The sequence below is a fragment of the Porites lutea genome, chromosome 1, assembly GCF_958299795.1.
Source record: "Porites lutea chromosome 1, jaPorLute2.1, whole genome shotgun sequence".
Taxonomy (NCBI): domain Eukaryota; kingdom Metazoa; phylum Cnidaria; class Anthozoa; order Scleractinia; family Poritidae; genus Porites; species Porites lutea.
In genome coordinates, this window is record NC_133201.1 from 30,026,298 (window position 1) to 30,044,881 (window position 18,584).

An 18,584-nucleotide genomic window follows, 5' to 3' on the forward strand; every position below is an offset into this window, starting at 1 on the left:
ACCAGGGTCAACTGACCCCCCACCCCCCCGCCCTACGGATTGCCCCTCCCAAATTACTCCCCAACCTCGTCCCCAGGGCTTTTCCACCCATTTTTTAAGGGAAAAGCCCTGGGGACGAGGTTGATTACTCCCTACTGTCACCTCCAGGCCCCAGCCCCCTGAAACCCCTCAATCGTATTCTTTGGGAAATGAAACTGAAACAGAGAAACGTATGAAAACCTTGGAGCTAAAAAAGTAATCCACCAACTAAGAAAGAAATCTTTGATTATCCAAACCGCGAGCTCCTGTCCAAACTTTCAACATTAGACATAACATGAAAAAACGTTTTCAATAGAGGCAATTCACAAGATAAACCTTCCCTTCAACAAGTACATCTGTTCAATCTGGAGGGAGTCAGGATGAGTGGACAGAGATAGGTGTGTTGTAGCATTACGAAAACTTTCCGTTTTTTATCGAAATGTTTTGGCTCCCCTGATTGCACCTGAATAATAACAAAGCTGTTTCTTTTAAAAATGTTAGCTTACTAACAGAGGCTTGATACGAAGCCGGAAGTGAAGCCGGAAGTAACGAACACTTACACTTCATCTCGGCTAAACTATAAAGAAGAGTTTAAAACATTTTTGGTGGAAATAACTTTTCTTGGACTTCTTTACAAGTTAACGCAGCATCAAGCCTGCATTAGCTAGCTATTTCTGAAAACAGAAGGCCAAGGAGTCAGTCCTGACATTTAATACCCCGTAAAAAATGTATTGGTAAGAGGATACCTTAAGGAGCAAAAAAGGCGATTCTTACCCTACTACAACTCCAAGATCAGCTTTTCGTATCTCTCTTTCGATGTTCTTCCAGTAATATTTCCTTTAACCTGACTCAACCTAGAAACAACACCGCCCGAATCAGACCGCCACCGCAATCAATAAGCTAGCCTCAGGAATCTTCTCTATGTATGCCACATGAAATGCCCCGGCAGGCGTCCTGCTAAGAACAGACGCTTTTATCGGCTCTTGTTTCACCCGCCGAGAAGGGAGAGAACTGTCTAAAAAATTCACCTTAGTTTCAGTAAATCAGTCTTCAGGGCTCCTGGCTCCAGCGATTGAAAATATTCCCATTATGATCACCAATAGTTGTATTCATGAGATTCGCTTCATCCGTTGACTGCACGCAGAAACTCATAAGGGGTTGAACAACTCCATATGAGTTTCTGCCGCACGCTAATTCAGCCATTTTATTAAACAAGCATACTGAGTTGTGTGCTTTAGAACTCGCTGCGATGCGGTGCGCGTACGTTTAATAGTCACACAAAACGCGTAGGAAAAAGAATAAAATTGCTTTATAAGTCAAGAAGTTCGTAGTTGTGGTAACGTGTTAAACAAAATAGAAAATGAGCAGATAAAAAAGCTCAAAAGAATTGTTATGGTTAAAGAATTGGGTGAAACTACTATAATTTATGTGTTGAAATAATGAAGAGCAAACGACGAACTGGCCCGTGCAAGTAAAGGGGAAAAGCGTTAGCCGTTAGACGTAAACGTGATACTTAACCTCTCTAATACCTCGCAGTCCAGTGCAGCACGAAAGGTCGCATAAATCAAGAACAATTATTCACTGTTATACAACACACAGCCCATAATTCCTTGATTCGCTCTGATAAACTGGGATCGAAACGTCAGTTTTTAACGTCAACATGAGAATTGCTTTTTTCTTTAGTTTACAAACCTGTTTCATGCTGAATTTGGTAAATTCTACAACTTTAAATGGAAAATGGCCTATTTCAGACAATGTGGTAACGTCCACTAAATCTTTGTACGGTCATATGTGTTCTGGGTAAATCTAAATTGTGTTCTGGGCAAACACCAACTGGGAACATGGAACACATTATCTTCCACGAAATGATGTCCCACCTTGATTCAAATCAAGTGCTAGTTAACTAACAACATGGCTTTCGAAAAGAATTCAGTGTCACGTGAAACTCAGTTAATCTGTCCAGTAGAAGATATATCTCGCTCCCTTGACCAAGGTGAGCAAACTGACTTAATAATCATGGACTTTTCGAAAGCTTTCGATTCGGTTCCGCACCAGCGCCTCCTAATGAAACTGCGCTTCTATGGCGTACGTGGTGTTCTTAACACCTGTCTAACACAATGGCTTACGTGTCGAAGCCAGTCAGTTGTCGTTGATGGATACAACTCCCCGTAAGTGCTAGTTCTATTAGGGGTGCCCCAGGGGACAGTCCTCGGTCTCCTCTTGTTTCTCTTATACATTAACGACCTAGGAGAAAATTGTACCTCAAGGATGCGTCTTTTCGCTGATGCTACTTTGATTTACAGCACTATTGAGTCTTATAATGATGCCGCCAAACTGCAGTCAGATCTAACAGCACTTTAAGAATGGGCCCAGAAATGGAAAATGAAATTTAACCCCAGTAAGTCCCACGTCCTGATATGAATATCGAGGAAGCAAAATCCCGTTAAGTCTGACTACGTCCTTATGGGAAAAGTGTTAGATTCGGTCACCCACCACCCCTATCTAGGCGTAGAATTGTCCAGAAACCTCGATTGGCGCCAGCATATAAATAACAAAGTTATGAAGGCCAATCGATCACTCGGATTTCTCCGAAGAAACCTGAGCAGCTGCCCTGAGGGAGTGAAAGAGGCATCCTACAAAGCCCTTGTGCGGCCTCACGTGGAATAAGCCAGCTCAGTTTGGAACCCACGCTTAAAAAAAAAACGCGTCAAATAAATAAGAGGGAGTACAAAGAAGACCCGCACGCTTCGTTAAAAATTGTTATACGCGGGAACCAGGAACGGTTAAAAACCTCTTGAACGCTAAAGGTACGAAGAACAATCTCGCAGTTAACGTTATTCCACAAAGCAATTCATGGTGATGGCGGCCTGGCCTTCCCAGACTATGTTGTGAAGCGCAGAAGACATTTAAGGAACCTTAGCCAGAACAAGTTTATTGAACTGCTGCCAAATACTGAGACTTATAAGAAAAGTTTGTATTTTTGTAAAACTGTCAAGGACTGGAATGCGCTACCAAGCGAAACTGTTAACATTAAGTCCGCAGATCGTTTTAAAAAAGTCTTATTTGAGCATTTTAGTCAATGATGAATGTTTAATATTATTGAATGCAAAGGAGCCCTTGCTACCTCAGGATGTTCCTCCCAAAGCATGGCACACATTAGGCTTTGATATCTTTTTTATTCAGGACCAGAAAGCACCGAGCTTTAAATTTCTTGAATGCTGGTGGAGCGTCCGGCGAATGCCAGTCCATGGTTGGGATCGGTAAACCAGCGAGTTCCGCCATCTTGGACCCAGCGAGCGGGAAATTTCTTTAGCAGGAATTATTTTACCGACCTGGTAAAACTAGAGACTTGATTCAGCGATTGCTCAATGACTTTTAACTTCTGACACCATATTGTAGGTTTGATGAGAACAAGATAAACGCATACGACGACGAACGGGAGTTTTAATGCCACAACGAGTGCGAGTGACAGAATTTCTTATATGAACAAGACGCTATGGAGCGTAAACTTCGGCGTTGTGGTTATGGATTAATTGTGAATGTGGAGGAATAGTAAGAAATGATATTTTTCCAGATACCCTTCCACAAATACCCTTACCTTTCTTTTGTGTTACAGACGTCTCATCTTCGTCACCACTGAGTAGTGTGCTAGGTGCACGCCCCCGTGGCTGTAATCCAATTTGACTATAATTTCTGTCATAAATAAATTGCGCACGACAAGATCTCATGAGTTCCACTGCCTTTATTTCCTCTACAACAACACTCTCCTTAATACGTAGATTTAACTCCACACCTTCTCCAGCAACGTAACTAACACCCCGGGAACTAACATCAGTACACTCCCTTACAAAACTAGCTGAAAATGCACAATCTCAGCTCCATACCGTATTTGCGCGCTATAAGCAATAAATATTATTATAATTCATGTACAAGATTGCAACACAAATTATTACATGAAAAACAACAACTTGCAATACAAAAACAAATATAAAAACACCTACTCTTCCAAACAAAACGAGAAGAAGAACAATGATAATGATGCCTATTCACAACGGTTTCAGTCTGTTACGAAACCACGGTCCTGACTGCGTTTTGCTTCCCCTTGTTCGTCTACACGCAAACGGCCGTACCTCTTACTCTTTCGAATTACTCTTGCTGCAATCTTCTCCAGTTGTCGAAATCTCTTCACTCTTAAACTTTATACACATTTCTTTTGCCAAACTTTTCTTCATGTAACTTGTGTAATCTTCACTTTCTAAAAACTGATTTCCTCTATTTGAGAATAATGTCTCAATAATTTCGTTTCATTAACTTTAAGTTCGCGAACTAGAAGTGATCTCACGATATCTCCAACTCATTCCGGTGTCACTACGTCAAATACCCAAAACACGACGAAAAGTAACCTCGTGCATAACTTATGGCTATTGTTCACGTCTCAAGTTACCTTTCGTCGCAGTGGCGCAATCGGCTAATCCCTCAATTTATAAGTTCGAGAGGAATGAGTGGGAACATTTCTTTCTTGAAAATACCTTAGAATAGTAAGGTCTTCATTTGAAGAACGAAAGTCAAAGATTTGTACAACAAATTAATATTTTGAGACCCTGAAATGCTAACGTTATCTAAATATTGTAAGTTATCCAGAAATTAGGGTACTAGTTTACCACTCGCTATCACGATTAGCAACTCCACAGATTTTAGTTATTTCAAGAGTCAGTTGACAAAGCACCCTAAAGCTCAGAAGATGGCAAGGCTGCTTTCTTAGTGACTTTATTACAATATTTCACCCAGCTTTGAAGTTTTCGTTTTGTTACGATGTTATTAACACGATAATTTCCCTGAGGTTAGTTACAGTGTTGTAGTTGGCTACAGGCGAACAGCCATATTTCTAGTTTATACGAGATCTACAATATACTGTGAATAAACCAGTATTATTATCGTTATTCCAAATTGAAAAGAGCATGAATCAGAATATCAAAGCCAGTCCGGGATCAAAGTAAACAATTTGTTTTTTGTACTGATGGGGCGGGACAAAAAAACATTCTCAACGGAAAATATAAATGCTAATGGTGTAATTGAGAACCTTAAACATAAAGCCGCCTATTGCAAGAAGGTTAGTCTTATATAACGTCTATTTCAATGTTCAAGTAAGAAAGTCGTGACAATATTAAGGCGAGATCGCGATTTGTACGTAAAAAAGGGCGAGATAGCGGGATTATTGCGGAAAAATAGGCGGGAATGCGGGATTTGAGAACCCCATTGTGGACCCTCCTAGAGTGAGGCTTTACAAGAGTTTCTAGAACAACAACGATTAGATAAGATATCCTATCAAATCTTTCTGCACTGATGATTATGTGTATCAATATTAATCTCCTTATGTATGTTTTTACACTTGAATTCCAAAATTACGTAAATAAAGAAGGTAAAGTAAATTTGTTTTCATAGAGTGGTTTTCGCCTCTTGCCAAAGCTAGCAACATATGTTGGTTCTTCTTCATTAAATCTTTCCTTGAAGTAATTTATTAACTACTAGCAAGAAAAACCCCGACCACTTGACAGGAGAAACGGTAGACTATCCTATTTAATCAGTCCAAAGCTCCTGACAATTAACCATACAAACGCTAATGTCAAGTCATGGAAATTCACAAAACGTTCGTAAGATCAAGCATAAGTGATCAAAAACTCCGGGTAGGACTGGCCATTTTCAAAGACAACAAACAGAGAGGGGCTGGTTTTATAATCACAGCAGGAGTCAAACAGAACGTGAGGGTTTGTGGGGTCTTTGGGTGGAGGACGAGTCAGTGAGCTATTACCACTGGTGTAAGAACCTACCAATACTCTAGCCAAAAACATGTGCTTGTGAGAACTAGATATAAACTGATTTGCAGTATAACCATGCGAGTAGCCGGCCTTGCAAGCAAAATAACTTCCTTTCCCATAGACCGTCCCATGCTTGCCGCATACCCGCCAGTCAAAGCCCTGCTGACAGATGGCCTCAACAGTGTCAGCTTTGGTCCCATGGAACAATTGACGCTCTTCGGGGTCTTTTCCGGCTTTTTTGGCCATGCGGTTCCTCTTCCTAAAAAAGGAGAAGGAATCAGTAAACCAAATAACTAACGCGCCAAAGACGTGTGCAGGAGTTTCAGACGGAATCCATCAGAAAATCAAGCAATTTCAATTTTCAGTGGACAAAAACCTTGTACCAGAATAATTTACATAATATCGCATTTTTCAAGGGCTAAAAAGATATAATTAGTTAACTGTCATAACACCAAAGAAAATTTCTGATGGGAGCCCGAGAAAATGAAATTCAAATTTCACAGAATTACATCTTACCCATGACATTTTCAGAATTTTACCTGTGTCATCACAATTCTCGTGAAATTTGACATTCATTTTCTCGGACTTCCATGAGAAATTTTCTTTGGTGTTACTACAGATGACTTATTACCTCTGGTACAAGACTTTTGTGCACTGAAAATTGAAATTACTCAATTTCCTGCTGGATTCCGTCTTAAGCTTTGCGCACGCAAAGATATGAGCTAATACTTACAAATGAACCGAAGTCCAAACGTAAACTCGCCCTTAGCAAGTTAAGATCCCTAGTTTTAACGCGTTCTAATCAAAAGAAGGGTTTCTACAACTGAGCGGGCCTAGTCAGCTCAAGAAAAACAGCATTAAAAAGTGTTTTAAAAGAAATTTAATCAAGTCATTGCGAGCTGCTACAAACAGCTGGATACGTTCTTACTGAGTGTAAAAAGTCCATAAATCGGGGTTCTGCACTCGCTCAATCTTGATTATCTTGGGAGAAAAATCCATTGTTTCTTGGAACTTTTTCTCTACTCTCTTGTATTCGTCGGATGTTATGTCCAGTTTTACACAAAGGTAGTCTTCACCATCAGGGATGGGGTTCCAGTGAGATGGTAAAGCATCAGGCTCTGATAATGATGCTGACGTTATTCCTAATTGGGCTAAGGAAGCTGTTCTGCGCCTGAGTGAAATTTGAGGAAAAAAGTTCGATAAAATGACTTAAAATCTACTACTGACAGTTGGGTGACTTTCACTGGTAGAAAACCTAGTGAGCCTTGCTGTTTCCGAATGTGTTAGAGGGAGAACAAGGGTGGTGCAGTGGTAAGAGGACTTAAACTCTCAGTGACACCTAAACAAATACCTACAGAGGCTATTGTATCTAGCGTTGAGGCCGTTCTGTCTCGTCCAGAACACGAGCTATCAGAATCAATCAAGGATAACATCAGAAGTAGAGTGACCTCTACTTTGCAATTTGCAATTAAACGACTGAAAACCGACGAGAACATAGTCATACTACCCTCAGAAAAGGGACAGGTGTCTGTTGTTTTGAACATGACAGACTACAACGACTAAATGGACGCTCTTGTTAACAACAAACAGACCTACGAAGTACTTAACCGAGACCCAACGCCCGCACTGCAACGTAAACTTAACAACAAACTGCTTACACTGAAGAAAACCGACAGGATCGACTTTCGACGCTACAACAGAATGAGGTGTAGTGTTCCGTAGCCACCCAAGCTGTATGGATTACCAAAACTACACAAATCCAACATACCTATGCGGCCCATAGTTTCTTTCTGTGGGTACCCGACTTACCAACTGTCTAAATACTTAACTACCATGCTAAAATCTCTGACGGACAAATTGGGACATAAACTACAGCATACTGAGAACTTTACAGACGTCAAACAGTTACACGGTACAGCTATGGGCTCTAAAGTCTCTGTTGTTGTAACAGAACTTGTTTTGCAAAACATCGAGGAACAAACCCGAGCTACTTACACGCGAACTATACCTCTTTGGTTACGCTACGTTGACGACACATTCACCGCTGGCACACTGGACGAAATCGACAATTTTCAGACACAACGCGGACATACAGTTTACCAAGGAGATCGAGGAGAATGGTAAAGTACCTTTTCTAGACTGCTTCGTCACTCGCGAAAACAACAGTGACTACGAACGACAATGTACGGAAAACCGACATATACCGACCGATGACGAGAACAGTCATCGTACAACCCGACCTCTTATGTTAGTTGGGTCGAGGCAGAAGCTATCAAAGCTTTCTGAAACTCCTTCTTTTATGATAAACGACCATCCCGTGATGCAAGTGTCAACGGCAAAATCTCTTGGAGTGCATATTGACCAAAACTTAAGCTGGGAATGCCACATACAGAGTATTTGTAAAAAGATTGCTTCTGCTTTGGGTGCAATTAAAAGAATACGACATCTTATTCCTTTTAATGTATTAATTAATGTTTACGACAGTTTAATTCAACCGCATTTTGATTACTGTAATGTCGTATGGAGCAACTGCGGCATTGGTCTTTCCGATAAGCTGCAGAGGCTCCAAAATCGTGCAGCCCGTATTCTAATGTCCGCTAATTCTGATTGTAATGTGGACGATTTGTTCCTGGCACTGGGTTGGCGTAAGCTTAAACACCAAAGACAAGTATCGACGGCTATTATGATGTATAAAACCGTACATGGGATGACTCCCGACTATCTAACATCTAAATTTGTATCCCGTGACGAAATAACTTCTTATCGATTAAGAAATACTGAAAATAAATTAGTCCTTCCACTGCCCCGTACCAATTATTTAAAGAAAAGTTTCTCCTATAGCGGAGCTAAGCTGTGGAACAGCCTATCCCATGATTTAAGATTTGCAGATTCTTTACATGATTTTAAACGCAAACTGTGTCGCAACAGTTTTGAATGAGATCATACATTAATACAGTTTTACACGGCATCCTTGAAAAGCAGCTTTTATTTGTAAATAGGTAGGTAGTTAAAATTTTATGAATATATTTTTAATCAGAGTTAGTTTAGTTAGGTATAATAGATCTTAGATTTTTTGTACATGCTGAAGGAATTTTAACCGTGTTTAAATAAAGTTATCTATCTATCTATCTATCTCACAAGGCTACAACTCTACGGACTTTAACGGGACGAGCGCAACTTGTGCGAGTAGCTTGACAGCCTACAAGACGTGACTAATAAATCCAACTACGACACGGACTTTGTTAGACGGAACACTCACAGTAACACTACTGCTGATTCCAACACCCAGACCGACGTCAACTCTGGCCCTGTTACGACAGCGACTCTACCGTACATCAGAGGCACCTCTGAAACTACCGCACGTATACTACAACCTTACAATATACGTGTTGCACAGAAACCGATAACCACTTTACGACTACTACTTACTAATGTCAACGACAACGACAAACTGGAAGACAGACAGGGAGCAGTATACAAGGTCAAATGCTACGACTGCCAGGCTACTTACATTGGCGGCACTGGTGAAAAGTTTTGCTCCTGGTTTCAGGTGTGGCGCATACGAAGGGAAGGTGCCTTTTACGAGTTATTATGACCGGGGCGTGGCCAGCCCATAGGCCTGGGCCTACAAATTTTTGGTTTAATCACTGTACCGCTTGTAATAAATTACCGTCTAACCTCTCCTTACGGACACCTCTCAATTACGGACAGTTCGTTTGGTCCCAGAAATGCCAAAAGTCACACATTCCCTACCTCTATAATACGGACACCTCTGTAAAGGGGACACTTGGTTCTGTCCCTTTGGTATCTGTATTAAGGAATTTGGACTGTATGCCTTGTTGGGGTGAGCTAAGAACCTTAAGAGATCAAAGTGTGGTTGATGTCAGTGTTGAAAAGAAATAAACACTAACTAATGAGAAATACCTTTGTGCAATGATCTCGTCCATATTCTGTTTGGTCACAAACTCAGCAGGCCGCCTTCTAACAGGTCTTTTTGTTTTATTAGCGTCATTTTGTTGGTACCATCCTTTGAAGTACAGAGTGTATTGTCTATGAGATACGCTGAAAGAATGAGAGTCCTTTTCTGAAAATAAAATTCATTACGATCAAGTTAAGGCAGTTTCACTCATTTAAGCATTCTGTTTGAAACAATGGTTCGAGATAAAAAAAAAAAAAAAAAACAAGCAAATAGATGGCTGCCCGTTTAAAGAAATAAATGGTTGAAACTGGAGTTGATTTTCAACTAAACTTTATTCAATGCCTCTTGAAGAAAAATGGCAGAAGAAAAAGGCTTTGAATTGTAGGTACTTGCTTCGTAAGTTAAAATTCTATATATCCACCCCGGGTAATGGCTAGCATGGGCTAGCTTAATGTCATCCTCGGAGACCCAGGGGCGGTCAGTCGGGCGGGAGAAAAGGCGCAACGAAAGTTTTCAAGCACAGGCGGAAAAGCCCCTGAGTACCGACTCTCACCGGACCATTTCCAAACGGTCAAGCGAATGTTGGCTCCTGATTGGGCACAAAAAATGCTTTGCATTATTGTGCCCAATCGGCGAACAGCATCTCCTGAGTTCTTTTCGTGAGTTCGTACACGACGGCTATAGACTCGATCACGGCTTGTCTGGCTCATGCACCAAAGAAATGCACGCAATCAGGAAACTTTCAGTTTGATATAAACTCTCCATTTCAAAACACTGTCTACCCGAAAACTAAAGGCGCTTTTCCAAAAATACAAGCTTGAAATTACAACAGGTATTCACGCTTTCATCGGTCACGCCTTCGTAAATATTAGGAAGTTTAAGATGCCACGACAGCTGGCAGCCACGAAAACATCGCATGAAGAATGAATTCACATTTTTCAGTCTTTATCGTGATTATTCCAACTCGCTTACTTTGTCAAATGCAAGCGAACCCTTCTGGAGCTGAATTTCTGTCAACCATATCCAAGTTCATAAAGAGCAAGAAAATTTTGTCATTGCTTGTTTAAGTCCTTCACAAAACGTGACATTAGGCATTTTCACGTGGTAGTGGTGCAGTGACGGCAAAGAAATGTGAAAAAAAGCGTGATTCTGCACGTGCAAAGTCGTTGTCAAGCTATTGCTTTTTTTTACTTTCTCGTCTCCGCTGCATCTTAAACATCCTATTATTTACGACACATTGCGATCCGTCAGAAACATAATTTTCTCAGTGCAAATTGAATTGCTCCTGCTGGTAGCATCTAAACGGTTTTCAACTCATCGTTAGTTCCTTCGTTTCTGATTAGGAAGGCTTGGTGAACGAATAGGGCAAATGTGGCAAGATAATAGCCGTCGTGTACGAACTCACGAAAACAAACTCAGGAAATGCTGTTCGCCGATCGGGTACAATAATACAAAGCTTTTTTTGTGCCCAATCAGGAGCCAGCATTCGCTTGGTCATTTGGAAATGGTCCGGTGAGAGTCATTACCCAGGGGCTCTTCCGCCCATGCTTGTAAACTTTCGTCGCGCATTTGCTCCCGGCCCGACTGACTGCCCCTGGGTCTCCGAGGATGGCTTAATGTCTACCCGTGAGAATCAAGCCAACAAAGAAAGTCTCGTATCTTTCTGAGTTATGCTCTTACGCGTCTTATGCATCTCCCTGAAGGCCTCTTTTAGCTTGGTCTCTCACAGCATCTAACATTTGCCATCAGGAATTTTAAGGTGATTCCCTAGTTTTGCACTACGCATCTCTTACTGCGCATAACAAGATGGCCGCCGTAAAAAAGAGCATGTGAAGTAATATTATTAAAATGAAGTTGACTGAAGAGAAACGCTATTGGAATTTTTTCTTGCTGTTGTTTCTTGCCGAGGTGAGACTCAATGTTTTGGGAATTTGCATAACGTAAGCAGTACGCGTGTTGCTGAGTTCGACTTCCTCACGGAGAACCTCGATAGTGGATGTTTAACTTGTGCTTACTCACTTTGATTTTCATTTAAACACTTTCTTTATCACATTGTGTCCTAAATGTGATATCTCGATGTAAATTCTGTAAAAACGGATTTTTTAATACTTTCTTTCCCCTTTCACATACATTCTATTTTGAAACTCGCCCCAGTCCTCTCTCAAAAATCGGAGAAAATGCCTTTGGTGCGCACTTTCTGCAGCTCTACCGCAAAAACGAGTACGGTGACCCCCATTTTTTATTTCATGATTTTAATAAGGACAGTGCTTCCTTTCGATGAGAAAAAAATTGGCACAAATCTATGTTCAGTTTTTTGGCAGTTTTACTAAATTGTACGGATTGAGCCATCACGGGTCGAAAAGCGCGCGTCCAATTTAATTCTACTTTGGAGCGTAAAGTAAAAACAAGGGCATTAAAAGATATTTTTCTGGTACGTTAGTGGATAAACAATACATTAACGTCAAATTCTGTGTAATGTCACATGCATCATCGAAGAAATCTCTCCTTTTTGTCTAGTTTTTCGCTGCCCGCGGTTTTTGTAAAAGGGTCCTAAACAGCCGTATTTGTCAGCATTGTGACGTCAAAACGAGCACGGTGACCCCCACTTTTTATCACTTTTTTATCATCTTCTTGACTTGTTACATCAGTGTACCAAGTTTTAGCTAAAATCTATGTTAGGTTCTTTTACTATGGAATCACCTTAAGGATGGTTTCCATAGGTTTCTTTAGAGTTTATGATCGCAACCGGACATTACATGGAATAAACTCTAACGATCCATGTCATCGTTACAAAAACAATTACTGAAATAGACCGCGATTTTATTTTGAGAGGTACTCGCTAAGATACGTCGACTTTTTCCAGCGATGGTAGCGACCACCCTGAAACCAAAAAAGTTCTAGTTTGTAACTAATAAAGTTTATTAATTCTTTGTAGCGCAGATTTAGCCGGTGTCCTCACACTTTCTAGAAGATTTAACACACAGTTCTCAGAATCGACAGAGAGTTGTTCAGAAAGATTTCATGATCATTTGAAAGTGGGGAAGGGATGCACCTGTCAGCTGGTATACAAGCATACAGTTGACTCGACTTAAAGCGATTCAATTCTACCAAAGGGGAAGGGTGAAGTATCGTTTTCTAACCTGCCATGTATTCCCTCTCAAGACATTGGCCGCTGGTGGTGCTGGCTGCGTGTCCATCAGTTGGTGTGTCATATGACTGCCACTTGTTGTTTTCATCCTGCCAGTACCAACGCCACCTAGTGCTAAAAACATGGCCAGCTGCTGCAACCACCGATGATACAGTAGACAGTCGCTGAATCTTTGGATTTGTGCAGTTCAAAGCTGACATACCAGACGATGTTCCTTAATTAATTGTTATATATAAGCCATTTAATTTACAAAACTATTAAATTTTTAAAAGCTAAAAGCTAAAACTACCTATAGTATTTATCAGTCTGCGAGGGTAGATGCCATTTCCCGGATTTTGTCGTACTCGCTGAGGAAAAGACCACTCAGATCCCACCTTTTACAATAACTTTGTATGAAAATTCAAAGAGTTTCTGCACTTCATACTTTTAACAAACGGAGATTAATTGCGAGAAAACTGCGACATAAATGTGGTGTTCCTGTGTGCGACTTAATTCAAAAGTAAATTAATAGTAGACAGGCTAAAAAAGAAACAAAAGCTGTTTACTATTAACAAAGAAACAAAATATTCTGTACGCAAAATTACACGAGAATGTAAAAATGAGGTCCATTTTGTAGATCGTGTATGCACGCAAAGAGCGCATTCTACAATAAACCGGTTAAGCCAAGGAAACCTTTTTAGGTCAGAATTTTGCAATGTTATCGCTTCTTTACTTCGTAAACTTCCGTTCCAAGTCTTATAACGTGTGTGCAGTTAAACCTAGCTATGATTACTGTACACCTGAATTATGGCAAACGGCGGCTCGATATTTTGAAGCTTCTTTCTATGTCGGACGGACGAATTGGACGCCGTAAACAAAATAGTGCTTGGTGGGACAATTTTGACAGTGAAACAGTTGTTGAAGAAGATTGGCGATAAAATTTTCGCATGAGCCCAAGATCGCTTTACTAATTAGCTGACGAACTGAGAGTGAATCCGGATACGCGTGGACCGCCAAATTCGATTTGAATACGGATACATGTAGACGTGAAAATTTTTCAATCCACAAAGAAAAATTTGCAGTTACAAAAATATTCGGATTTGTGTGGACGGGGCCTTAGAAAGCGAATTCTTATTCTTTTAATCTTCATCGCGATTACTCCAACTCACTCGCTTTGTCAAATTTAGGCGAACTTTCCCGCAGGTAAATTTCTAAGCAACATATCCAAATTCAAAAAAAATAAAACAAATAAAACGTGCAGCACGTGCAAAGTTCTTGTTTTGCTTTATTAAACCTATTGCTTCTTTGACGTTTGCGTTGCCGTCGCCGTCGTCGGATGAAAACGACGCTGCACAATAGACTTTGTACTATAGAGTCAACCAAAAAAGGGGAAATTAGGTTGGAACTGAAAAGAGGGAATCGCCTCCGAGTTCAGAGAGAGATAGCATAATGTATCGGTTTGCAAAGATTTTCCAAGTTTTAACCGTCAAAGAAATGGATAAAGAAAGTGAACCCAAAACTATTTTAAGGCCTTTTAAAATCGTGATTGCGCTAGCGCGCGCACTTCAAAAAATCTTTACATCACAACTGTGTGCAAATCATAGCGCGCATTGTATCTATTGTTGCTATTTTGTAACAAATACTTAATAACCGCCCCCCAAGGAAACAATTAATTTTGTTTTCCTCGAATCTCGATTTTCGGGAAACAAAATTAACTGTTTCCCTCGGGACCAGTCTTAAAGTGATTTGTTATATAGCTGGAAATTTTGAAACTGGAAATTCATTAAACTTCGCTGTAACGGCGGTCGTCGGTCAACATTCACGGGTAACAGTGCATTGTTAACCCTCTGACGTTATAGATTTTGCAATGTTGCCCGCTCAGAGATCTTGGCGGGAAACGGTTTCATTGTTAGATGTCATATGACCTCGAAGTAACTCAGTAAGAGTGCGCGCTGTTCGGATCCAGCGATACAGCAATTTCCCTTGTTATGAATCCGCGTGGGGGCAAGATGAAGCAAATCCTGTGCTTTTTATGCTCCCCGCAGCCGGGAAAGATGAGCCATCATGCCCGCTCGGGATTTTCGAGTTGGTCAAGCATGGGAAGTTCTCTCTTTGACTAACCCAAATAATAAATACTTTATTGACCAAGTTTGTCCGTTCACGACAGTTTGAAATTAGCCTCGTTATTTTTTCCTTTTTATTGAGAACGACTTAAAAATCATAAAGCAGAAGTTGGCCAATATCCAGCCATCTTAGCCTCACGCTCTGTCAATAACGTAACGTATATATGTATGCAAAACCTTATAATTTGAATTTATAATTTAGAAGAGTCTGTTGTGAGTCTGGGACCCCCGTGGAGAAGGTTGTCTTGAAGCACATTCGTCCATCAGTCCGAGAAAATCAAAATCCACCTCTCTTAAGGTTCTTAACGTGTCTTAAAGTCGTCGGATTATGTGTGTCGGTTGATGAACTTGACTTTTCAACTTTTTGCAGCGTGTTTTCCGTTATCTTAGCCTTGGCAAGAACTGTACTTGCTTCCATACATCGGGAGAATGCGTTTGAGAACGGCTTTGATTTGCATAATGCTCTTTTGTTTAAAGAGTAACTTCCCTTCCTTTCAATACCATTTCAAAAATGCAGTAAAAATCCAAAAGCAAACTATAACAGTTCTAGCAAGAATCAATCATCACAAACATTTCTTCGAAAGATGCGAATTTCTGCGTTAATTGAATTCAAGGACAGTTGTATTCATCCACATTTGTGAAAACATTCAAACGAATTATTTTTATGGAGAAAAATCGTCCATGTGTGCAATTTCAATAAATGTTCAGATAATCACAAAGTTAGTAAGTCTTGCTAGTAATTATAAGTGTAGTCTTGCATCCTTTCCCCTCATGAAGCAAAACGTTCAATCCAATTCAGTGTTGTGTCTCGTGTACTATACTAAGAACTTCTACTCAACATATTTCAGAGGAGGTAGGAGTACTAAAAAGGGAAAGAGAATTAGAGCTATGGTACTCTTCTTCAATTCCCATTCTAGAAGAGGGCCAATGACTGTCAGATGCTGCTCCATCATTTGATCTCAATGAACAAGAAGTGTTTATGAAGGAAACGGTGTTAGGACAGAAAAAAATTAAAAGCGCGAGGCCTTACCGAGGGCTTAAAAAACTAATTAAAGAAAGGATCAGATGGCTGAAAGAGCCGATGACACGGTGGCATATTTGGGGGTGTGTTCGAGTAACTCGCTCGCCACACAACAGATGATATTAATATGGTAGAAGTGTTCCTTATTAAACTTTAGCAAAAGCGGTACTCACCTGCATGTGGTAGAACTGGTACAGCAGTCATGTCAGTAAATTGGACACGACAAAGAATACCTCTGATCATGACTGTGCATTCGCCATTTTGAACATCACAGTAAGAATGTTCCAGCATTGTATTCACATCACACGAAAAACTCTCCCAGTTGTCACCATCTACAGCAAATTCCCACAGATATGGTAGCTCTGTGTGACGATGGATACAGCTGTTTCCATACTTACACTTGTTACATAGATTGAATCCACAAATCTCAGTGTCATCCTTTCCTTTTTCATCTTTTGGTTTGGCGGAAGGAATGCTGGTATTTGCAGCTTCGCGTACAACTTTATATTTAAGAGGAATCTGCACATCAAAACGTCCGCTGCTTGGACGTTTTCTTTCTCTATTTTTCAAACGCTGAAGAACTTGAAGCTCACCGATCCTATCTATGTCATATTCTTCAAGCACTTTTCTGTTTTGCGGGTCAGAAAAACAATGCTTCCGCTTACAGCCACGGCCGAACTTACAGTCTCCATCAATGTAATGTTGACACACGTGTAAACAGTGACAATTGTCCTCTTTCTTACAAGTGCCTTTGTTATAAAACTTGCAGATATCTGGAACAGATCGCTTGGCAGCAGCTCGTTGTAGTTCACTCTCGTCTAGGGTCATTTTCAAAATTTCTTGCAGAAGGGACGAAGAAGACGTATGTAAGAACCGAAGGCGGAAGTGTTCAAGAACGCGAACGGTATGTTCATCACCACAATTATGGGATCTTTTACACTTTAACCCAAACTTGCAGTTTCCCTTGATAAAGAAGGGACATAAGTGAAGACGAGTACATTCTTTCGAAACACATCCACTACTCTCTCCGGCCTCAATACAAAACTGTAGGGGGACATCCAGTTTTACCATTACTTTCGGTTTGGATTTTCCCACTTCTCTACATAGTTTATAATCAAAGAGCTCCGGATAGCGTTTCACAAATTCTAGTTTTCCAAAATCTGACACCAAACGACGGTTTTGAGAAGAAAGTTGCTTTACTACATCCCCGAGTTCAAACTCTCCACCATTTTTTAAGAGAATTTCTAGAAAATCTTCCAGCGCTTGCCTGGGAGTGCTTTCATTCGCCATGTTTGGCACCAATTCGTCACGCGAATCTTCTTCATGTAATGTTCATCATGTTGTGTGACTTTTGGATGCACTATTTTTCCTCCAAAAAGGGACGAGGTCGAATTGAAGAGCTTTTTCCCTGTCTTAGCCCGGTACCCCGAAGAAAAGGGAAAATATGGAAATTAATTTTTTTCCCGAAATTTCAGACACTCAATCTTCCAGGCCCAAGCATGGTTGGGACTTCAGGACTTTAGGACTCCCGTGATTCCACGCTATGTATAACAGCAAAAGTTGCTGGAAATTCGATGAAGATCTCAATTTCGCTGCCATAGGCACTGAAATACTGTGAAGGGTCCTAAAAGTCTCCTTCCAGCTGGAAGGACACTTTTAGGACCTTTTTAAAAATCACATAGACTAAATGCCCGGAATTTAGAAATTTTATGGAATTTCTACGAAGTCTTTTGTGCTATTCTCTCACACTGGAGCTTGCAAATTAGTAAATCTAAATGCACTTGGAACCTACTCAGCCTGAGAAACAGCCGAAATTTGGCGACGCTACCACTGGTTTCGTCGCGAAAAAACGTCTGAGGAACAAGCGCACAAATTCCATACTGATGACGTGTCACTACCCAGATCTGGGTAGTGCTTCTGCTTGGTTGTAGTAAAATTCCCTCGCATCACGACCAATCAGAAGCATTACCAAGATCTGAGTAGCGACACGTCATCAGTTTGGAATTTCTGCTTACTTTTCGCGGGAAAACCAGTGGTAGCGTCGCGAAGTGTCGGCTGTTTTCTCAGGCTACTGCGAAAAAGACGAAATTCGTATTTGGCGCACCGTTAAAAAAACATAAACTTTCATGGAGGCAGCGTGGCCGAGTGGTCAGCACGTCGGACTCGCAACCCGCGGCGGTCCAGCGTTCGAGTCCCGCTCTGGCCACTTGCTGGATTTGTTGTCGGTCGTCCCGAGCCACGCTTGTAAATAGCCAACTGGTTGCCTCCTGCCAGTTGGGGTTCTTAATCCTGTTATGTTGTATTTGAATTATAAGAGATCTGTAGATTAGAGGACGAGAACGACTACGAGTACGAGATTTGATTTAAAGAGTTTTTTCGAGTATTGTCAAAAAATAGACACCCCGGAATTCTTCACTGTACTTTTTTTTTCACCAGAAAAGTTAGCACTGTTATCCTTATACCACGTTTTCCCGCCAAAATGACGCTGCCGCACGCGCGAGCACTACTTATTATTGAGAAAATCTCGTACTCGTAGTCGTTCTCGTCTTAGAATCTAAAG

The 18,584-nt window shown here is 40.8% G+C and overlaps 2 protein-coding genes across 2 annotated transcripts; one reads left to right on the forward strand and one right to left on the reverse strand.

Moving 5' to 3' along the window:
* Positions 1–1,929: 1,929 nt before the first annotated feature.
* LOC140927681 (uncharacterized) lies at positions 1,930–3,331 on the forward strand. The gene is made up of 2 exons (XM_073377358.1): positions 1,930–2,186; positions 3,202–3,331. The coding sequence occupies exons 1-2, from the start codon at positions 1,930–1,932 to the stop codon at positions 3,329–3,331; spliced, it is 387 nt and encodes a 128-aa protein (XP_073233459.1).
* Positions 3,332–5,503: 2,172 nt separating this feature from the next.
* LOC140947944 (protein mono-ADP-ribosyltransferase PARP12-like) lies at positions 5,504–17,314 on the reverse strand. Its single transcript, XM_073397174.1, has 5 exons — positions 16,198–17,314; positions 12,894–13,115; positions 9,759–9,918; positions 6,763–7,005; positions 5,504–6,093 (listed from the first exon to the last, which is right to left on the reverse strand). The coding sequence occupies exons 1-5, from the start codon at positions 17,312–17,314 to the stop codon at positions 5,676–5,678; spliced, it is 2,160 nt and encodes a 719-aa protein (XP_073253275.1). The 3' UTR covers positions 5,504–5,675.
* Positions 17,315–18,584: the final 1,270 nt, after the last annotated feature.